General features: G+C 42.3%; 1 protein-coding gene across 2 annotated transcripts in view; it reads right to left on the bottom strand.

Moving 5' to 3' along the window:
* The window catches only part of XRN1 (5'-3' exoribonuclease 1), a 131,273-nt gene that overhangs the window by 63,762 nt on the left and 44,957 nt on the right, over positions 1 to 22,554 (bottom strand). For both annotated transcript variants that reach the window (XM_068280785.1, XM_068280786.1), the window contains exons 9-13: positions 20,126 to 20,193; positions 15,584 to 15,718; positions 12,470 to 12,530; positions 10,527 to 10,629; positions 9,619 to 9,708 (exon numbers count right to left, since the gene is read on the bottom strand). In XM_068280785.1, coding sequence (XP_068136886.1) covers positions 9,619 to 9,708; positions 10,527 to 10,629; positions 12,470 to 12,530; positions 15,584 to 15,718; positions 20,126 to 20,193 — 457 coding nt within the window. The remainder of the gene's footprint in view (positions 1 to 9,618; positions 9,709 to 10,526; positions 10,630 to 12,469; positions 12,531 to 15,583; positions 15,719 to 20,125; positions 20,194 to 22,554) is intronic.

Here is a 22,554-nt window from a genome sequence, read left to right as displayed (position 1 = left end):
TGCACATCACTCAGAACACACCATCCCCACTGTCAAATATGGTGGTGGCAGCATCATGCTCTGGGGGTGCTTCTTTTCAGCAGGGACAGGGAAGCTGGTCAGAGTTGATGGGAAGATGGATGGAGCCAAATACAGGGCAATCTTGGAAGAAAACCTCTTGGAGTCTGCAAAAGACTTGAGACTGGGGCGAAGGTCCACCTTCCAGCAGGTAAACGACCCTGAACATAAAGCCAGGGCAACAATGGAATGGTTTAAAACAAAACATATCCATGTGTTAAAATGGTCCAGGCAAAGTCCAGATCTAAATCCAATCGAGAATCTGTGGCAAGATCTGAAAACTGCTGTTCACAAACGCGGTCCATCTAATATGACCGAGCTGGAGCGGTTTTGCAGAGAACAATAGGCAAGGATTTCAGTCTCTAGATGTGCAAAGCTGGTAGAGTCATACCCTAAAAAACTGGCAGCTGTAATTGCAGCAAAAGGTGGTTCTACAAAGTATTGACTCAGGGGGCTGAATAATTACGCACACCCCACTTTGCAGTTATTGATTTGTAAAAAATGTTTGGAATCATGTATGATTTTCGTTCCACTTCTCACGTGTACACCACTTTGTATTGGTCTTTCACATGGAATTCCAATAAAATTGATTCAGGTTTGTGGCAGTAATGTGACAAAATGTGGAAAACTTCAAGGGGGCCGAATACTTTTGCAAACCACTGTATACCCAGCTAACCTACACTAAAAGGCACATATACCTAGCTAACCTATACTGAGGCACATATACCCAGCTAACCTATACTGAAGGCACATATACCCAGCTAACCTATACTGAAGGCACATATACCTAGCTTACCTATACTGAGGCACATATACCTAGCTTACCTATACTGAGGCACATATACCAAGTTAACCGATACCGAAGGCACATATACCAAGCTAACCGATACTGAAGGCACATATACCAAGCTAACCGATACTGAGGCACATATACCAAGCTAACCTATACTGAGGCACATATACCCAGCTAACCTATACTACCCAGCTTACCTATACTGAGTCACATATTCCCAGCTAGCCTATACTAAAGGCACATATACCCAGCTGACCTATACTGAGGCACATATACCCAGCTTACCTATACTAAAGGCACATATACCCAGCTGACCTATACTGAAGGCACATGTACCCAGCTTACCTATACTAAAGGCACATGTACCCAGCTTACCTATACTGAAGGCACATATACCCAGCTAACCTATACTGAAGGCACATATACCCAGCTAACCTATACTAAAAGGCACATAAACCAAGCTAACCTATACTAAAGGCACATATACCCAGCTAACCTATAGTAAAAGGCACATAAACCCAGCTAACCTATACTAAAGGCACATATACCCAGCTAACCTATACTGAAGGCACATATGCCCCTGATGAGTCACGAGGGAGTGACGAAATCGATCGTGCGGGAGGTTGGACATACCAGGAAGTCAAAGGCTGGCGGAGGCGTCTGCAAGCTGAGTGGAGGGGGAGCAGGAGGACCCAACACAAGCTGTGCCCTGCCAGGCAACGGGGGAGAGCCCGTAAAACTATGTGTGCAATACATTCTGGAGCATGTGAGTGCAATTTTATAATTAAAGTTTTAAGTTTTATACGGAGTTACGCTATGGAGGCTATTTCTTTGAGGTACTTTGCATGGATAATGTGGAGGATGATGGTGGTCTAAAAGGATAGCATCACAGCAGTACCAGGATACTGAAGTACTGAGGCTCCTGGATTTGTGCATGGTTGGCCAGTCTAGCAGTGGCCAATACATCTGGTGAGTCCGTTTACTGTTGGGTGTCCATGGTGATGGTGGCACAAGATATCAAGAAATTGCATACGAGAACGGCATTTGAAGAACTCCTGATTGATGTCTTTGTGGACTTTTATATGTATCAGGATTTGCGCTTAAGCGATTGTGTATAAGTGTTTAGGTCTTGCCGGACCTTGTGGTAGCGCACTCCGCTGGGACTTCTATAATTTTAACATTGTATCAGCTATAGCGCTTTGATATCTTATATATTTCATTTGGCTCTTGATAAGCAGCATAGCTATTGTGCAATATAGGCTTAAAACATGGACGCGTTTGTATATCATTCTAATAGAACTGTGGATCTGGATGAGATATTTAAGGTTAAGGAAGTAGTTAGTGAAACAAGCAATACCAACCTAGATGGTTCTTTTAAAAAATTGGGGCATGCTTTGATCAAAGAACAAAACACATGGTGGGATATAGCCACACTAAACAAGTATATATCCAAGGGCATGACGCCAACTAGATATAGGTGGGATGTGACATCAGATGATGGGGAGGATAATGAGGCAAACAACAAAGAGTGGGGTGAATACTTGGAAAAGTGTGGCGAAGGTATCCTCAAAATACTTATTAAAAGGAAAACGGCCCGTTTGGAAAGGCTAGGGGAGGAGATAGAGACCATAAAAACAGATTTGGAGCCCCATGTGGAGGAGGAATTATATAAAAAGTTATCCCAGAGAACATGCGATTCCCTCATACATCATCAGAAGGGGATCATAGCGGATAGACAAAAAACAATTTAACCGGGATTGGGAAATCCATAAAAAACAAATTGCTTATAAATGGCAAAAGCAACAAAAAACCCAGGAAACCCGGGAAGAAAAAAATGGAACTCTGGAGGAACAAACCGAGGTGAGTACACCGATGGCCCCCAGGGAGCATGTGGAAATACCCAATAGAAGGGAACCTGTCCAAAAAGTGCATGGGCAGAGTAGATATAATTTAAGACCCATACCAAAAAGATACCCAGCAGAGGATGCACACACGCCGAAAGAGAGAAGGACAGGCTACGGGGATAGAACCCCACTTCAACAGCAGGGGGAGAATAGGGGAAATGCAGAGGGGGTAAAAACCCAGTACAATATACCAACATACAATAGGTATGATCCCATAGAACAGGAACAGAGGTATCAGCCTTTTTTAGAGGGGGGTCAAAGGCAGTACAGGCCAGGGGAGAACAGACGGAGGTGGGAATATCAGGAGGAGTTCACTTCACCTCGGGACAACAGAAAAAGGGGACCAGAAGGGGGGTACGGCAGGATACAAGGTACAAGAGAAGAAAAAACTAGTTGGTGAGGGCATCTTCAATATTAGTGGAGTTGAGCTAAATAGAGAGGAGTTGAAAACATTGGACAAAGGATTGAAGCATGCTCCAAACAAATCTATTAAATTTCAGACGTATAGATTTACAGAAATACAGCAGGACTCTAAACATAAAGAAGTATTTCCTTAACAAAGAGGGGCCAATGAGTAGGGCCAACCCGGTGAGCCACTATTTGCATACAGGGATGAGGAACAGATCTATATTCAATCCCCAGGATAACTCAGCGGGAAATTGTGTGGAGGTTTTTAAAAAATTGGTGGAAAGGGATTTGGAAAGAATTGAGCCAAAAAGATTTAGCGGCGTAGCATCACTGGCTAAGGGTATGCTGCAGGAGAAGGGACTGGTGATTAGGCCCGCAGATAAAGGGGGGGGGGGGGGGGGGGGGGAGTAGTGGTGCTCAACAAAGACCAGTATACCAAGGAGCTAGATAGGCTGGTTAATGATACTAGCACGTACCATAAACTAAAAGGGGACCCTACTAAGAAATATAAAGAAGAGTTGAGAGGGATCCTGAGGGAGGGGCTCAATAAAAAAAGGTGCCCCTGATGAGTCACGAGGGAGTGACAAAATCGATCGGGCGGGAGGTTGGACATACCAGGAAGTGAAAGGCCGGCGGAGGCGGTGGTGTCACAAGCTGTGCCCTGCCAGGCAACGGGGGAGAGCCCGTAAAACTATGTGTGCAATACATTCTGGAGCATGTGAGTGCAATCTTATAATTAAAGTTTTAAGTTTTATATGGAGTTACGCTATGGAGGCTATTTCTTTGAGGTACTTTGCATGGATAATGTGGAGGATGATGGTGGTCTAAAAGGATAGCATCACAGCGGTACCAGGATCCTGAAGTACTGAGGCTCCTGGATTTGTGCATGGTTGGCCAGTCTAGCAGTGGCCAATACATCTGGTGAGTCTGTTTACTGTTATGTGTCCATGGTGATGGTGGCACAAGATATCAAGAAATTGCATATGAGTACGGCATTTGAAGAACTCCTGATTGATGTCTTTGTGGACTTTTATACGCATCAGGATGTGCGCTTAAGCGATTGTGTATAAGTGTTTCGGTCTTGCCGGACCTTGTGGTAGCGCACTCCGCTGGGACTTCTATAATTTAAACATTGTATCAGCTATAGCGCTTTGATATTATCTTATAAATCTTGGAAGAAAACCTCTTGCGGACTGCAAAAGACTTGAGACTAGGGCGGAGGTTCACCTTCCAGCAGGACAATGACCCTAAACATAAAGCCAGAGCAACAATGGAATGGATTAAAACAAAACATATCTATGTGTTAGAATGGCCCGGTCAAAGTCCAGATCTAAATCCAATCGAGAATCTGTGGCAAGATCTGAAAACTGCTGTTCACAAACGCTGTCCATCTAATCTGGCTGAGCTGGAGCGGTTTTCCAAAGAAGAATGGGCAAGGATTTCAGTCTCTAGATGTGCAAAGCTGGTAGAGACATACCCTAAAAGACTGGCAACTGTAATTGCAGCCAAAGGTGGTTCTACAAAGTATTGACTCAGGGGGCCGAATAATTACGCACACCCCACTTTGCAGTTATTTGTAAAGAAAATGTTTGGAATGATGTAGGATTTTCGATCCACTTCTCACATGTACACCACTTTGTATTGGTCTTCACGTGGAATTCCAATAAAATTGATGCATGTTTGTGGCAGTAATGTGACAAAATGTGGAAAACTTCAAGGGGGCCGAATACTTTTGCAACCCACTGTATACCCAGCTAACCTATACTAAGGCACATATACCCAAGCTTACCTATACTAAAGGCACATATACCCATCTTACCTATACTAAAGGCACATATACCCATCTTACCTATACTAAAGGCACATATACCCATCTTACCTATACTGAGGCACATATACCCAGCTGACCTATACTGAGTCACATATACCCAGCTAACCTATACTGAGTCACATATACCCAGCTAACCTATACTAAAGGCACATATACCCAGCTTACCTATACTGAGGCACATATACCCAGCTTACCTATACTGCGTAACATATACCCAGCTTACCTATACTGAGTCACATATACCCAGCTTACCTATACTAAAGGCACATATACCCAGCTAACCTATACTGAGGCACATATACCCAGCTGACCTATACTGAGTCACATATACCCAGCTAACCTATACTAAAGGCACATATACCCAGCTTACCTATACTAAAGGCACATATACCCAGCTTACCTATACTGAGGCACATATACCCAGCTTACCTATACTGAGGCACATATACCCAGCTAACCTATACTAAAGGCACATATACCCAGCTAACCTATACTAAAGGCACATATACCCAGCTAACCTATACTAAAGGCACACATACCCAGCTATCCTATACTGAGGCACATATACCCAGCTTACCTATACTGAGGCACATATACCCAGCTTACCTATACTGAGGCACATATACCCAGCTTACCTATACTGAAGGCACATATACCCAGCTAACCTATACTAAAGGCACATATACCCAGCTAACCTATACTAAAGGCACACATACCCAGCTATCCTATACTGAGGCACATATACCCAGCTTACCTATACTGAGGCACATATACCCAGCTAACCTGTACTGAGGCACATATATCCAGCTTACCTAGGCTGTCATGCTTATTTCCTCTTTATTATTATTATTTAGTATTTATATAGCGCCGACATATTACGCAGCGCTGTACAGTGTGTATATATATATATCTTGTCACTAACTGTCCCCTCAAAGGAGCTCACAATCTAATCCCTACCATTGCCACATGTCTATATTATGTAGTGTAAGTACTGTAGTCTAGGGCCAATTTTTAGGGGGAGCCAATTAACGTATCCGTATGTTTTTGGAATGTGGGAGGAAACCGGAGTGCCCGGAGGAAACCCACGCAGACACGGAGAGAACATACAAACTCTTTGCAGATAGTGCCCTGGCTGGGATTCGAACCAGGGACCCAGCGCTGCAAGGCAAGAGAGCTAACCACTATGCCACCGTGCTGCCCATATTCAACAATACCAGTTACCCGGCAGTCCTGATGATCTTTTTTGGTCAGTAGTGTCTGAATCACACATCTGAAACAAACATGTTCCTGACAGATCTTGTCAGATTTCTGTCAGAAACATCAGATCTGCATGTTTGTTCAGGATCTGTGGCTAAAGGTTAGAGGCAGAGGATCAGCAAAACAACCAGTAAATATGCATTGTATAAAAATAAATAGGTCAGCCTCCAGGTTCTCTTTAAGACAAATGTTAGGTGAAGGGGAAGGAGTATAATAGGTCTACAGAGCTGTATCTATCACTTTAAATATCAGGTCACTTTAAACAGGGGACATTTTTAATAGATCAGATATTACATTTGGTAAGAATCTAATGAAAATCTATTACAAAATAAGGTATTCCTAATCAATATTTAGTTGAATATCGATGACGCGTTCACAGGGAATGGCTGTTATGTTATGAACGGAACTCAAAAGGAAAATGTATTCCGATAAACTTGACTTCTCATTCCAGAATACAGAGAAATAGTTTACAGTCGCAGGCATTGCCATTTTAGAATAGAAACCTGCCAGATTAACATTTCTCTCGAGCATTAAAATTAACAAATGTGCGAGACTGTTTCAAAAAAAGCTGGATTTGTTCTTTATACACCAATTGAAGAAATTTTCATTTCCATGAAATCTATTAACTGCATTGCTACAGAAATGAAAATGCAGCATATTATTCCATTATTTAAATCCATCCTGGCAAGACTAGATCATTGCATTTTCATAATATGCCAACATAATCTCCCTTCACTTCAAAGTGAATTACTTTGCATAGAAAAACTCCAGCAGAGAGGAAATAAACCCTTCTAGAATATAAGCACAGACCAAAGACAAGGAGAGTTTAACACTTTTAAGTCTGCATAAAGCTCCCATAATGGAATGAAAAAAAAACTAGAGACCTGCTGCGCTACTTTCTAATGTGCTTCACATCAATGGCAACGCCACACATCCCCTTACTAGAGCACTCAATGGACAGAAATAGAAACCATTGTTTAGGGACACTGTGACCGTGTAAACAGATGTCACACGTTCACAGCAACTTTGCGTGGGTTGACCATGTCAGCTTGGCTAGGCAGCTATCAATACACCGTGCAACCATCTTAGAGTAGTACGGTAGGGGGTGGGGGAAGGTGTTGAACTCACCTGGGGCTTCTAATAGTTCCCCGCAGATGTCCTGTGCCCGCGCAGCCACTCACCGATGCTCCGGTCCCCTCCTCTGGTTCACTTTTGGTATTTCCGACTTTAAAGGGACTCTGACCAGTACATAAAATCAAACTGACCTGGGGCTTTCTCCAGCCCACCGTAGGTCGGGTGGTCCCTCGGCGTCCTTCAGGCTCTTCTCCCAGGCCTTGCTCTGAAATGGCTCCCGGCGACACTGGGACAGAGTGTCGGGCTCTCTCTTCTGGGAAGATGACGTCAGTAGTCACCACGCCGGCCGCCGTGATGACGCACATGATACTGCACATGCGCGGTTTAGTCACGCATGCGCAGTATCCTAAATACCAGAATTAGTATTTAGGATGGCCTTTACTGTTCAAACACCCGGTTTGCCTTTTTGCTGATTAATACGTTCGCTATGATGAAGGAAGGGGCAGTACATAACAAAAATGATTTGGCATGGTTTTCCAGTTTGTCCGATTACCAATCTGTTTACTCTAGTAAAAGACACCCTAAATTACCTTGAATGATCATAGGGTGTGTGGGCCTTAAAGCAAATCTGAAGCCACGCTGTAGAAAACCACGCGTGCACCAGCCCAGACTCATGCGTGAAGTGTGGTCCCAATTTTTTTCAGAAGTAGTCAGGGATGCACGTATTACGAAACCTTCAGGAAGAGTCCCAAAGGCTTATTCGACTAATAATGAATGAGGGCACGAAAGCAGCCCGGGCCAGGAAGACTCTACAAGAGGCTTCCACATAGGCGAGTATCTAACTTTTTCCAACTTTGCTTCAGATTTGCTTTAAAGGAGTACTGTAGGGGGGTAGGAGGAAAAAAAGTTGAACTTACCCGGGGCTTTTAACGGTCCCCCGCAGACGTCCTGTGTCCGTGCAGCCACTCACCGATGCTCCGGTACCGGGCTCTGGTTCACTTCTGGGATTTCCGACTTTAAAGTCGGAAAGCCACTGCGCTTATGCGCCCGTGTCCTCGTGTTCCCGCTGATTTCACAAGGAGCATACTGCGCAGGCGCAGACCTACTGGGCCTGCACAATACACTCCTGGTGATGTCAGCGGGAGCGAGAGCGCGGCCGCACAGGCGCAGTGGCTTTCCGACTTTAAAGTCGGAAATCCCAGAAGTGAACCGGAGGTGGGGACAGGAGCATCGGTCAGTGGCTGCACAGGGACAGGACATCTGCGGAGGACCGTTAGAAGCCCCGGGTAAGTTAAACCTTTTTTCCCCCTACAGTAGTCCTTTAAGGCTGACAGGCGAATGCCCTCTTTTCAGCAGGATCTGCTTTTAAGGTTCTTTCTGAAAGATATTTAGCATGCAGCTGAAATTCATCAAAAAAAAAAATAAGAGAATCAACCATAGTCCAGAGTTAATGTTCCTAAACGCAAAGTAAATGCTTTACATATTACCATAGTTAGTGTTCGGGTCTGAATTCAACACATGCTCAGCTACCAATAAGTTCTCAGCAGATGTTAGGGGACACTTATACACACTTGGAAAAGGTGTCCAGAACCATGAAAACCCCAAGTGTATGTAGGCCTTTAGTTAGACATACTGTAGTGTTCTCCTCAAGCTCTTTTAGCCAGGTGCCCCACCTGGCTAATGTTGGTGAGAACCTGGCTGTCAGAGTATAAAATTGCAGATACTAGAGAAAAAGAAAACTAGACCCATTTTTGATGCTTGGCCAGGATATCTATTGCTTAAAAACAAGGAACACCAAGAGCCCCAATAGTGTAATATGTACTGGTAAATGGTTACTAGTTAGAACTCCAAATATGCAACGCGTTTCGCAGGTTTGATCCTGCTTCATCAGGCAATAACAATGGAGCAACAGCATATGTGGTCAGTAGAAGAGCCAGGCACCTCTGTCAGAGGTGCCTGGCTCTTCTACTGATCACATATGCTATTGCTCCGTTAATGCCTGATGAAGCGGGATCAAACCCACGAAACGCGTTTCATATTTGGAGTTCATATATAAAATATATTGACTGTCTTTACTAGTCGTTGTGTGTCTACTTGGAGGAGGTAAGTCCACCACTACCTCTATTTACCAAGAATTTGGTTTTAAGCTGATTCAGCTTCCTTTTATCCTTTTGGCGCCTCTGTTCTCCTGCAGGATATTTATTGCGGACACCAAACACTTTATTCAGTATCGCTGCTAAACAATCAATGACTATTTCAAAGAGAAAATTGAAATGAAAACGCTTTATACTCACCAGCTCCAGGACTGGACCCCATGGTAGTAATAGTGCAAAATCCACTGAATAGCCTGGACATAACATTCAGCTTGTTCTGCCAGAAACTCACTGCAAGACATAGAATTAACGGATTTTAGACACGCCGACATAAAGCTAGATTGTGACATGTATCTGTAAACAGAAGACTACATCAGGAAGACCTATTTAGCTCAACGTGTAAGCTGACAATGAGGAGATTCTGAAGATGTCATGTTTCATCCTGATCATTACCTAGCAGGTCACTGATCTGGACCTAGCATTCAAGACAGAAGTTCAGACTATTTAGACTGCATCCTAATTGAGTGAATTAGGTAGTGCAAACAAGAGTAAAACACTAGAGTTTATACCTTTAAAGGGAACCTGAAGTGAGTAAAATTATGTAGCTGTAAATGAATATTACATACGAACCTCACCGTCAGTTCCTCTCAGAAGCTCACCATTTTCTTCTTACATCAATCCCTTCCAGTTCTGACAATATTTTGTCAGAACTGAAATATAACAGTTGCTGTCATTATATATCAGCAGATGTCCGTTACAGCTGAATGTGCAAGGTAATGTCCACGTTTCCCTATGGCTCAAGTGAGTGATATTACAGTTTAACAGTATGCTGACCCAGTAGCGGTTATGGGGTAATAGACATTTTTAAAATGGAGGACAGAGAATTCCATTGATCACAGTGGACAAATGGGATGCAAGAGAGGAGAAAGAGATTGAGCAGCAGACTATATGGGAGCTAAGTATGACCTGTGTATGGTTATTTTAACTTTCTATTTTCAGTTCAGGTTCTCTTTAAGAAAATAACATCTGCAATGAAAGGATCCAGGTTTCTGTCCTCATAGGTACACGTTAAAAAGCTTAACGTACAAGTCAGATCTACATATACTCACTCTGACACAACCTCCACTCCCATTTTTGTCATGTAATAAGTTCTTTTGTATTGTCTAAACTCAGTTTCAAACAGATCTTCATCTTCTGGATCCTCATCCAAACCTAATGAAAAAAATAAGTCAGCTATTAGGTTCGTAGAAAGTTAGACCACCAGTATAAAGCAATATGGTTACAGCAGAGTCTGAGCAGTGGCTGCCTAACCACATGAGGACTGCGGTGTTAAAGGGGAACTTCAGCCTAAACAAACATATTGTCATCAAGTTACATTAGTTAAGTTAATTAGAATAGATAGGTAATATAATCTCTTACCCACCCTGTGTTAAAAGAACAGGCAAATGTTTGTGATTCATGGGGACTGCCATCTTTGTCATGGGGGCAGCCATCTTTTTGGTTGAAAGGAGGTGACAAGGAGCAAGAGACACAGTTCCAACTACCCTGTGTCCTGATTACCCCTCCCAACTGCACACACTAGGCTTCAAATGTCAAATTCAAAATGTAAAAAATTGCACCAAAAGAGCAGAAAGGGAACAACAAAATCAGAAATCCCATCATGCTTTGCACAGCATCAGGGGAAAAAAGACAGGCTGTTTTCTTCTGTGCAGCTAAAGATGAGGCTTGTATAAGAGAAACAAAGTTCTGATGCTGTGAAACTGTTAAAGAAACACAAAGGGCTTGATTCACAAAGCGGTGCTAACTGTTAGCACGCCTGTGAAAACCCCCTTAGCACATCTAAACATGCTTTTCGCGCATAAAAAAAACTTTACGCGCGCAAAACTTTACGCGCGTACTGCACAGAGCGCACCGCGCAAAGTGCCCATTAAAGCCTATGGGACTTAGCGCGCGTAAAACTTTGCGTGCGTAAAACTTTACGCACGCAAAGTTAGCGCACTATATGATTGAGAAATCCGGTGCTAACCTACTTAGCACCCTGGTTAGCGCGTCTAAAGACTTTAGACGTGCTAAGTAGGTTAGCACCGCTTTGTGAATCAAGCCCAAAGTCTTTTCAGTGCTGCTGAGTCGATTTTTAGTCCGGAGGTTCACTTTAAACCCCCCTAGTTACCAGGCCTTTTCTCACAAATTGGGCCACTGCAGCTTTAAGGCCTCGCTGCAGGGCCGCACAACTCAGCACACAAGTGATTCCCCTCCCCCCTTTTCTCCCCACCAACAGAGATTTCTGTTGGTGGGGTCAGATCGCCCCCAGGATTGATTTTTTTTTTTTTGCATTTTTCCTCCCCCTCCCCCTCCTCAGCCTATCACAGCGGATTGCTCCTGTGTCCCTCAGGGGGACAGCCATATCACACGGCTGTCTCCAGTACAGAGCTGCCTCAGATCGCATTGATGGCGATCGCCGCTGGAAGACTGAAGGCGGAGAAAGGATGCGAGCACAATCTCCTGCAAACCTCACAGAACGCCATTCCCGCCAATCGGCGTGGAGTGGTCCTGGGGCTGTCGCCCTGCTAATGCCAATCGGCGTGGAGTGGTCCTGGGGCTGTCGCACTGCTCAGGCTAATCGGTGTGGAGCAGTCGGCAAGGTTTTAAACACTGGACATATTCTATAAACTTATTTTTTTTTACTGTGTTCCTCCCACCAAGCAAGAATTACTCAAAATAGGCTCAATTTTACTGTTTTATTTACATTTTAGTAATTTTTCAAATGCGAAGTGCTGAAAGGTTTTTTTTTTTTTTTTTTTTTTAAATCTCAGCATTTTCACCTGCCTGCAGCACTGGTTTTCAACCCCAACTCATCCAGGACAATCCATTGCACATGCGATTTAATTAATTGGACAATACAGTTAAAGTCTGCCTTTAGGTCTACTTTCAGTAAAATCTCATTTGTTATTCCATGACTTAAATAAAAAAAAAACAAACAAACAAAAAAAAAAAAACACAAACTTACCATAGCTGGGCAATATGGATAAAAACAAAAAAACGACTAACTTACCTTTAGAATTACCTTCTCCACCTTTTTCTAGTGCACTTAGACATAGAGCATCATCCACACTCTGTAGAGAACAAAACCAAACAGAACCTGTAAGCAAACTACACGCCAAGTTGTAAACGTGTGTTTTTGTTGTATATCATTTTGCTTTCAACCTCAGCCCACAGTGGATTTTGTGTATATGTTACGGCCAGAACCCGAAGTTTGGCCACTTCTAGTTCTGGCCAGCCACTTCGGGTTCTGGCCGGCCAATGTGCGAAGTGGCCGCTGTGCTGCGGCCAATGTTAGAAATGGATTTATTCCTGTGACATTAATGTATCTTCTGGCCGCAGCGCAGCGGCCAAACGTATAGCCACTTAGTTAATTTTTTGCAATTAAGCCGGCGGCAATGTAACAATTCAAGCCGCCGGCTTTTTCTCTGCCTCTCTCTCTCTCCTCTTATGGGCAGCTGGCCATCTTCTGGCCGCAGCGCAGCGGCCAAACGTATAACCACTTAGTTAATTTAATGCAATTAAGCCGGCAGCAATGTAACAAATCAAGCCGCCGGCTTTTTCTCTGCCCCTCTCTCCTTCCCCCCCGCCTCTCTCTCCTCCTTCCCCCCGCCTCTCTCGCTCTCCTATGGGCAGCCGGCGGGGACATGAGTGTCCCCTGCCCCCGGAGTCGTTCGTCGCGGCAGGGAATCCTGCCGTTCTTGCAGAGCGGGTGCTGGCAGAAGCAATGTCTGCAGCCTCCCCACTCTGCTTTCCTGGTGCGACGAACGACTCTCGGGGACACGCGTGTCCCCCGCCAGCTGCCCATAAGAGGAGAGAGAGAGGCAGAGAAAAAGCCAGCGGCTTGAATTGTTACATTGCCGCCGGCTTAATTGCAATAAATTAACTAAGTGGTTATACGTTTGGCCGCTGCACTGCGGCCAGAAGATACATTAATGTCACAGGAATAAATCCATTTCTAACATTGGCCGCAGCGCAGCGGCCACTTTGCACATTGGCCGGCCAGAACCCGAAGTGGCTGGCCAGAACTAGAAGTGGCCAAACTTCGGGTTCTGGCCGTAACATATGCATGCACGTACCCATAAAAGATAACGTTGTTCAAATTTATGATTGAGTGGAAGTGGGACAATTTAGAAGCAATGCCTAGAATCACTCCAATGAAATAACGGCATCAATTGAATAATAAAACTTGCTCAGGTTAAGACATTATGGTGCATTCAGAAGCTTCTGATCGTTGCAGAAAGTCACCATAAAGAACAACAGTATCTTTCCCCCGCGGGACCAGGAGCGCTGACGTCACTGGGCAGTGGGAGAGACGCGCACGCTAAGTAACTGGGAGTAACGCAGAGCGGAGGATCAGGACGCCGGCACCGCCAGAGGGGGAAAGATACTGTTGGGCTGTGATGCCCGAGATGCCCTATACCCAATTACTCACGTGAGTGCGCTGGAACTGCGCAGGCCTTTTTTACTGACCAAACTGTGTTACGCTATGTCTGTTTTTATATATTTTTTACATGTGGAACTGTGTTATTAAAAGTGGATATACTCGGCTTTGAAAAAAAGGCAGTGTGGAGGCTGTGATTTGAAGTTTGCCGCTCTAAGGCTATGCGCTAGACCCACCTGGATTGTGAGGTGGTGTCTATCCGGTGAGCTGCTAGGTTGGAGGGGTTAATGTTCAGCACAGAGTGGAGCACATTGACATCACTTTTTGCACGTTTTGGGTGGCGTTTGAAGTTTGCATTCTGAGACTGCAGTAATGCACGATGTGCGGCCTCTGTTTGTGTTCTATACCTTCCATTATAGCAAAATCGCCCTAAAAATGGTACAGGTAGTGCTTTGCTGAGCGGATCGGAAACTGCTCAGATATGAACACTCTCAAAGAAATTCATTGCACAAGCGCTTTTAGGATGATTTTTAAAATTGCCAGCGCTTAAAAAACAAACAAAAAAAACAAAAACAGCAAAACGGCCTCGGTGTGAAGGGATGAGGAGGGATGACTGTATATAGTGTCACCGCTGTCTCTCTCCAATCTATTAACTAGGAATGGTGCCACATGTAGACATGCTGCCTCAAGCTTTACAGGACAAGTGTACAAACCAGGGTAATGTGTGGGATGGGGACCGCAGACAATCTGGTACATTAACTGGCTTCCTCATCTATTTTTCACAATAATAATAACCTCTAAAAATTATAAAATGGCCTTCAAAGAACTAAGTTCCAATTACTATAACCTATCAGTTTCCCTGCACAAGCGGGGATGTCTAGCAGCCTCTAGCAACATCTATGGGGCTTAAGGAAGACCCAAACTCTTGCGCAAGACACAATGAAAAATCTTCATAGTTGCTAAGAAATACACTGCTGCTGTTCTGTGTGTATTTAGGGAGATCAGCCTGACTAATTACCGGTTATCAGCAAGTGTGAATCAGGGCTGTGAGCAGTGCTGTAAGCTGCGCCAAGCAAAGCGGGAAACTTGGGTGCCTGCTATCAGCAGAAACGTGGGCGCTGCCATTATAAATTGTGGCTATACAGTGAAATCTGGGCGCCTACGTCACCCGATATATAGTGGATGGGTTCCAAAATTTCACTGTATAGTCGCAATTTTTTAATATCATTTAGGTGGTGCCCTAACATTATCGCATCATTTACGGTTAGGCGGGGGAGGGGCATTTAAGTTTAGGCATTGATAAGGGCAAGTACTGTGAGAGAAGAGTGTTGGGTTAAGACGCAGTAAAATATTGGTTTTACTATGGTAATTTACACTTTAAAACATAGAATATCATACATTTTACTGAGATTCTACTAGCTGAAATTGGGCGCCCAAATTTCATCACACCCCTTTTTCGTACACGTGCAAAGGCTCTGCAATAAAAACAGCTGCTTAACCCTTTCTGTGCTCCCAAAATGTTAACATTTCAGGGGTTTTGTTTAGGATTAAATTGTAATGAAGATTTTTTTTTTCCTGTGAACGGTTATCATGCAGTGGCTCATCTTTAAGAGCCGAGAGGAAGTTCTGAGTTAAGTTCCAATTTAAGCAAAGTTACAATACATGAAAATTGGCATAATTTGAATGTAGAGACATACAGTATTTCCCACACTGCACATCTATTCCACAGAAAACACATCTCACCTTGCTCTTGTTTTTCTTACAGTTCTGAGCTTCTTCAGCAGCTTGACCAGCAGCCTCATTGAGGTATTTATTGCCCACTTTGCTTTCAAACCATTTTAAGTCAACAAAGACTTCATTGAAGTGTTCTCTGTCAAACTGCAAAAGAAAGCATAACACAAACAACTGTGGTTGGCTGCAGTCACAAAAACAAACAAAAATGACAGACTTCTACAGCAACAGGCATATTTACTTGGCAACAAAACTATGAGTCAACGTAAAATGTTGCAGCAAATATTGGTTTATCCCAGACAGCATTTACCAGTACTTAACTGCATTTGAACCAGCTGAATTTTAAAGGCTGTGAGAACAGTACTCTTCAAATCTCTTGCCTTTCCTGATTAAAATAAAGGAATTGCTTCCATTCAATATTCAAAACAGTCTTTACTGCTAGAGTCATGGTTTCAGAAAATAAAAGCAAAATACAAGCAGAGCTAAGATGATTAACAAAACCCAGTCCCCCGGAACCGAATAACCACTGGGGGCTCAGACAATATCATAACTTTAATGGTTATCACTGCCCATCAGCCATTTTATAGTGTCCTATCATTCAGAATTTCCTCACTGTAAGGCCCCATTTACACTTAATCGGTTCCTCGCAGTTATAACTGAAAGGAAAACGGATTTTCAAAGTAATGCCCATGTTTCCCAATAGCTCAGTTCACACTATATGCATTAACTGAAAGATTATTCATAATGCACTGCTATAGAGAATTAAAAAAAAAACACGTACCAACTGATTACGTGTAAATGGGGCCTTAGGCTTCACTTGTTTAGTTTTCCAGTAGCACTTTTCCTTCAGTGATGTAACTATGGTAGTACTGTTAGACACTGGCAGGTGAGCACTGTAAAAACAGTGCAAGAGATTTGGGCACAGCCAGCACCACCATAGGCGATAATAATTACGGCTCAAGTGGCGTTCAGTGAGTAATTTGCTCGCCGTCCAAAGACAGAGCCCAAATTATGATAAAAACACTAGCTGAATGCCGAATTACATCTTTCCCCACTATACATGGCCACCTGGAGGGGCACTAGTAATTTACACCGCAGAGACTGGTGCAGGAGCACGGCGAGACTGTTTATTGGCTTTATCCTGCGCCCAAATCCCGGCAGCAGATTCAGGTGTATGTCTTGGCAGGTCCTTGGCTTGTATACCACATAATGCAGTTATTGGTAAAAATAATATATTGATTGTGTACTTGTATAGCTAAGTTTAACAACATATTTTATGCACAGCATGAATACATACATATATAACATAAAAAATGAAGTTACTGGAAAAGCAGCCAAGTGGGAAAGATGCTAGGACCTGAGTTTTACAAGGCAGAAGCTGTATTAACTATTTTCCATGGCATATAAATGACTACCGGTAAATAAAAATGCAGTATGACTGGACCAGGAAAGGAGCAGGCCAGCAATCCGGAGATGGAGTCAAAGCGGATATGGCATTTGTGGCAGCTCCCAGAAGCTGAAAATAACATGCTCAGCTTTACAGAATAATTAAATGCAGCTGGAAAATTTATTTTTCTTTCCAAACTAATGCACTGTTCTTTCCTAGGTACAAAAAAGCTAAACTTCCTGCTGAGTAGATTTTATCTGGCTTCTCACTATATATATAAAAAACACTGTTTTTAAATGGAAAAATGGGTAGAACATTTGGCTCTTGAATCTCCAGATGAGTGGACTGAAATCTTCTACAATATGGCTAGAGTTTCATAAAATATAGTAATAAAGGAGAAACCCAATACGATCTTATAGCCTCCAGTACTTTACCCCTCAAACACTGGCAAAGGTTAAAGGCTGTTCCAACCCCATAGTACTTCCACTGTAATTCTGATAATGCTGACATGTTACACTCTTGATGGAGCTGTCCAGACAATTCTAAATCATGGGGCAAGTGTTTCCAGCAGATTTCTGTGACCCTGGGGTTCCAGATGCCTAGAGATATAGGCACTGCTTTGTTCAGCAAAAGCTGCCAGGACCTTCATTAGCATCGCAACAAACTTGTATCCCTGTTTTGTGCTAACAGGTGCCTGGTTGCGAAGCATTGGAAATACCCCCATAATCCCAACTCCTGCATAAAATATGGTGGATCTACCACATGGAACAACTCAATCATACCCTGAAATCCACCACACACATATTCAGCCACATATGATCCCCCTGGAGAACTCATTTCCCATTGGGCCACTCAGCCTAGGCCTAGTTTCAGACCCATAAGTTGCATCTATGGTCACACGCTAAGCTGAAGGAATGCCAGTGTGTATTCCTTTTACATGTAAGCTAACCTTTATTTTCGGTTAATGTTAATTGACAATATTTTATATTTTGCAGTTGCATACTGTTGGTAATGCGTCATGTTTCTGAAAACCAAATAAAACTATAGTAATAAAAAAAAAAATAAAAAAAAAAATACATAAAAGAGATGCAAATAATTCTGACTTGCATGCAGATTTCAAGCAAATTTGTATGCAGCTTGAAACTAGACTAATCCTATTCACTACCCGCTGAATATACAGTGTTGCCCATAATTATTCATACCCCTTGCAAATTGTGACTTAAAGTTACTTTTACTCAACCAGCAAGTAATTTTTTGATGAAAAATGACATAGGTGTCTCCCAAAAGATAATAAGACGATGTACAACACATTCCTCAGCTTTCATTTACCATTTGAGCAAAAAGTGTGCAGTCCAAAATTATTCATACCCATCACAAACTGTCACAATCTGTGGTAAAATCTAAAGTTCTACACCATTCCAAATTGTCCAAGCTGTTCTAAAGCATCCTCATTACCTTGATTAATTGGGAACAACTGTTTTAATCAACTCAACAGGTGAAAAAAAGCAGCTCTCTGCAGTTGGTTTGTGGACAGTCATGGCTAAGACAAAGGAGCTCAGTGAGGACCTGCAGCTGCGCATTGTGACTGCTCACAAGTCAGAAAAGGGCTACAAGGCTATTTCTAAATGTTTTCAAGTTCCGATGGCTACAGTGCAAAGTATTATTAAAAAATACAAGATGATTCGCACTGTGGAAAATCTCAGAGGATGTGCTCGGAAGCTAAAAATGACACTTGTGAAAAAAGAATCCAAGGATCCCCACCAAGGCCATCCTGGTGAATCTGGGCTCTGCTGTTGGCAAGGTCACAAGGCAGACAATCCAACGGACACTGCACACTGCTGGGATGCAGACCAAGGAGGACGCCACTCCTCCAGATAAAGCACAAAAGCTAGCTTGGCCTTTGCAAATGCTCATCTGGACAAAGAAAACTTCTTGTCTTCTGTGTTATGGTCAGATGAATCAAAAATTGAATTGTTTGGTCACAATGATGTTTCCTTCATTTGGAGTAAAAAAGGAGAAGCCTTCAACCCAAAGAACACCATCCCCACTGTCAAACATGGTGGTAGGAACCTAATGCTTTGGGGATGCTTTTCAGCCAATGGACCAGGGAACCTAATCACAGTATACGGCACCATGAAAAAGAGTAATACATGAGGATTCTCAACGACAACATCATCAGGCAGTCTGCAGAGAAACTTGGCCTTGGGCACCAGTGGACATTTCAGCATGACAATGACTCAAAATACACAGAAAAAGTGGTGAAGAAATGGTTAGCAAACAACAGCATTAACATTTTGGAGTGGCCCATTCAGAGTCCTGACTTAAATCCAATTGAGAATCTGTGGAGGGAGCTAAAGATCAGGGTGATGGAAAGAAGATCCTCCAACCTGAAAGATTTGGAGCTCATTGCTAAAAATGAATGGGCAAAAATACTTGTGGAGACATGCAAAAAGCTGGTCTGCAATTATAGGAAGCGTTTGATTGCTGTAATAGGCTTTTCTATTGATTATTGAAAAGGGTATGAATAATTTTAGATGGGACACTTTTTGCTCAAATGTAAATAAAAGATGAAATCCCCCCCCCCCCCTCCCCCCCACAATAATGGCTCTTGTACATTTTCTTATTATGTTTTGGGAGATACTTAGGTCATTTTCCGTAAAAAAATGACTTGCTGGTTAAAGAAAAGTTAACTTTAATTCAAAATTTGCCAGGGGTATGAATATTTATGGGCAGCACTCTAACTGGTCCAATTTCAATCTGCATAAAATTTGCATGAAATCTGTATGCAAGTAAATACTACTTGCATCTTATTGAGCTGATCACTAGATACGCTAATCCTGGAGAGAAAAAAACAAAAAACAAAAAACGCAGCTACGCTAACAAAATATGGATAACAACATTGACTTCAGACTTCAGTAACTAAGTTATTGTGCCAGGACCCCTGTATCCAACAAGGGTTGCATTCATAATCCAAGTGGGTGTAAAAAAAAAAAAAATAATAATAATAATACAGTTCTAAATTAAGTTCTAAATTAAGAGATTGCTCTTTTTTCTAAGACACGCTATGCAAAGTTGTATTTATTATTCTGTTCAGTGGCATTAGTTACTACAGCATTTAAGATCTCTTAAATGGACATTTAAAATGCTAAATATTTAAATATACTCACAGCAGAAAGTTTTGTAAGGTATTTTTCAAAGTGAACTAGGTTCAAATACCCATTTTCATTAATGTACCCTAAAAATGGGAAGAAATAAAAGTTAGTAATATTCAGTTTTAAGTCCCTTTTTCATTAGGGCATGTGTACACAGAACGCAGTGCAAATGCAACACACAACCACAACCCCATTGGGTACATGCTGCACTGTGTAAATGCAAAATCAAAACAGCAGGACAACAAATAATGAAATGCAAATGCAGCTCAAATGTGTCTAAAGGTAGCCACACACCATACAATAAAATGATCCAATTTTACAGTAATTCGATAAAAACGATCGTATCTCTCGAAAAAATTGAAAGCTTTTTTTTAATTAGACTGAAAAATCCGATCGGAATTCCCGTTTTTTTCGATTTAAATCGATCCGGAATGCCAGATATTTATCTTCAATTTCTACTAAAGATTGTATGGTGTGTGTTGGATTGTTAATTTATTAATATACACACCCTAGCAATTTTCTCTGCGTTTCCAATCATTTTTATCATAATTGAGGAAAAATTGTAACATATGTGTGTGGTACATTGGTCATATTTTTGAAATGTTACAGTCAGAAAAATTGATTGCAATTCTTAAATTGAACAGATATTTAAAAAATTGTATGGTGTGTGGCCACCTTAAGGCCTGGAACCCACCAGCAGCGCTTTTCTGAGCCTTCTGTAAGTGCTTGGAATTTGAAAAGCTCTTGCTAATGTAATGCTATGTGTGTGATCCCACTTAAGGGATAGGATTGAAAAAAAAAAAATGAAAAAAAAAAAAAATCACCATAGCCTTACATTAGCAAGAGCTTTTCAATTCACAAGCGCTCAGAAAAGCGTATGTAGTGGGTCCCAGGCCTAAAACAGCTTTTGCACACAGACACTGAGTGAGTTCAGGCTGCTAGAACATTTCTCAGTGTACATTGCTGATCCTTCTCTCTTAAAGAGTAACTGTCAGGCTGCAAAAGCTAATTTAAACCTCTATTCTCCTGTGTTAAACAGTTTAGAAGGAAGCCAAAAAGGCAATACTGAAGTTAAAAATCTCTCTTACTTTGATGTTTGCTGGACAGCAAGGCTCTGTATTCCCAGGCTCCTAAGGAGGCCGGCAGGACACATAACAGATACTGCAAAGCATTCTGGGGCTGCTTCTCCCCAGTGCACTCCCTTGGTCCTCCCCTTCATTTCCCTATGCCGCCCTAAGGCTGCCTTCACAGTGGGAAGTTACAGGCTCATGTTACAGCAGCTTGTAACAGCAGCCTAAACTCACAGCACTGAAAAATCAATGTGCTGTTCACAGAGCACATGTTCCGTTAGAGTATACTGTGTGAGTTGCTATTGTTCCTAGCCACATGGCTAATTAATATTCACTGCACAGTAGTGTTGTCCGGATCATGAACCATTAGGATCTTTGATTTGAGATCTTTTTTGTGAGTCGAATCATCAGGAAGCAAGGAAAGGGAGGATATGACATAACAATTGGCTTCATACAAGACAGACAAACATGGAACCTGCCATGAGCTGTCAGGAGCATCAATCTCTGCAAATACTATATAAAAATTCTGTGAAATCCAAACGTGGACAGTGAAATGCATATGTAATGTAAGTACAGCCAATATTTAGTTACTGATATATGTGTTTTTTTTCTCTGAGCCCCTATACCTAACAGCTCCTCTTTAAAAACAGAGTTTGCAAGTACTTGTCTAGTGTGTGATTCTTAAAAAATGGTGGGAGATGAACACAGAGGGCTTTCCATTAGTCATTTCAGTAGAAAACTTCAGTTACCTTGCTGTGGGCATCACAAATGAGGAAGAGAGTTTGCACACTATTCTACTCAGAGAGCCAACAGGCAGGAATAGTTTTCATCATAGGAATGCCATTATTAAAACCATTCCATAAGTAGAAAATCGGGGCCCACAGAATCACTTTCTGACCATGATATGGAAAAATTATTCGAGAAATTTGTGCATAATGGTAATTACAAACTGACTTGAAGATAAAAGTGAAGGTGAAGCAATTAAATAACTTTTTTTGTGTGAAACAAAGGAAGAGAATGGAGGAAGGATAAAACATAATTTGCTATGTCATTCGATTCACTCAACACAAAATTGTAAGTGTTCATTAGAAAACGGTAGATGCTATGAGCGGCTTATATTTTGTTTATACAGAATCCATTATTTTCCATGCAAAGGTGGAAGACTTAAAAAAAATGGTATACTATATGGATAAAATGAGGCATTATCAAAGATATATTAGTACTTCTGAGAAAGATCAGCACAGATTCCGGTCTGTGGGTTATAGCTTCCTTCAACACACACAAGCAATAGAACACAGCAGTACATGCATCCAGCTACATTTAAGTGGTCAGCAGGTGCTCGCCAGCCAATCAGGATGCACTGTCATACACCCT

The sequence above is a fragment of the Hyperolius riggenbachi genome, chromosome 4, assembly GCF_040937935.1.
Source record: "Hyperolius riggenbachi isolate aHypRig1 chromosome 4, aHypRig1.pri, whole genome shotgun sequence".
NCBI classification, from domain to species: domain Eukaryota; kingdom Metazoa; phylum Chordata; class Amphibia; order Anura; family Hyperoliidae; genus Hyperolius; species Hyperolius riggenbachi.
This window is presented reverse-complemented; position numbering and strand designations above follow the sequence as displayed.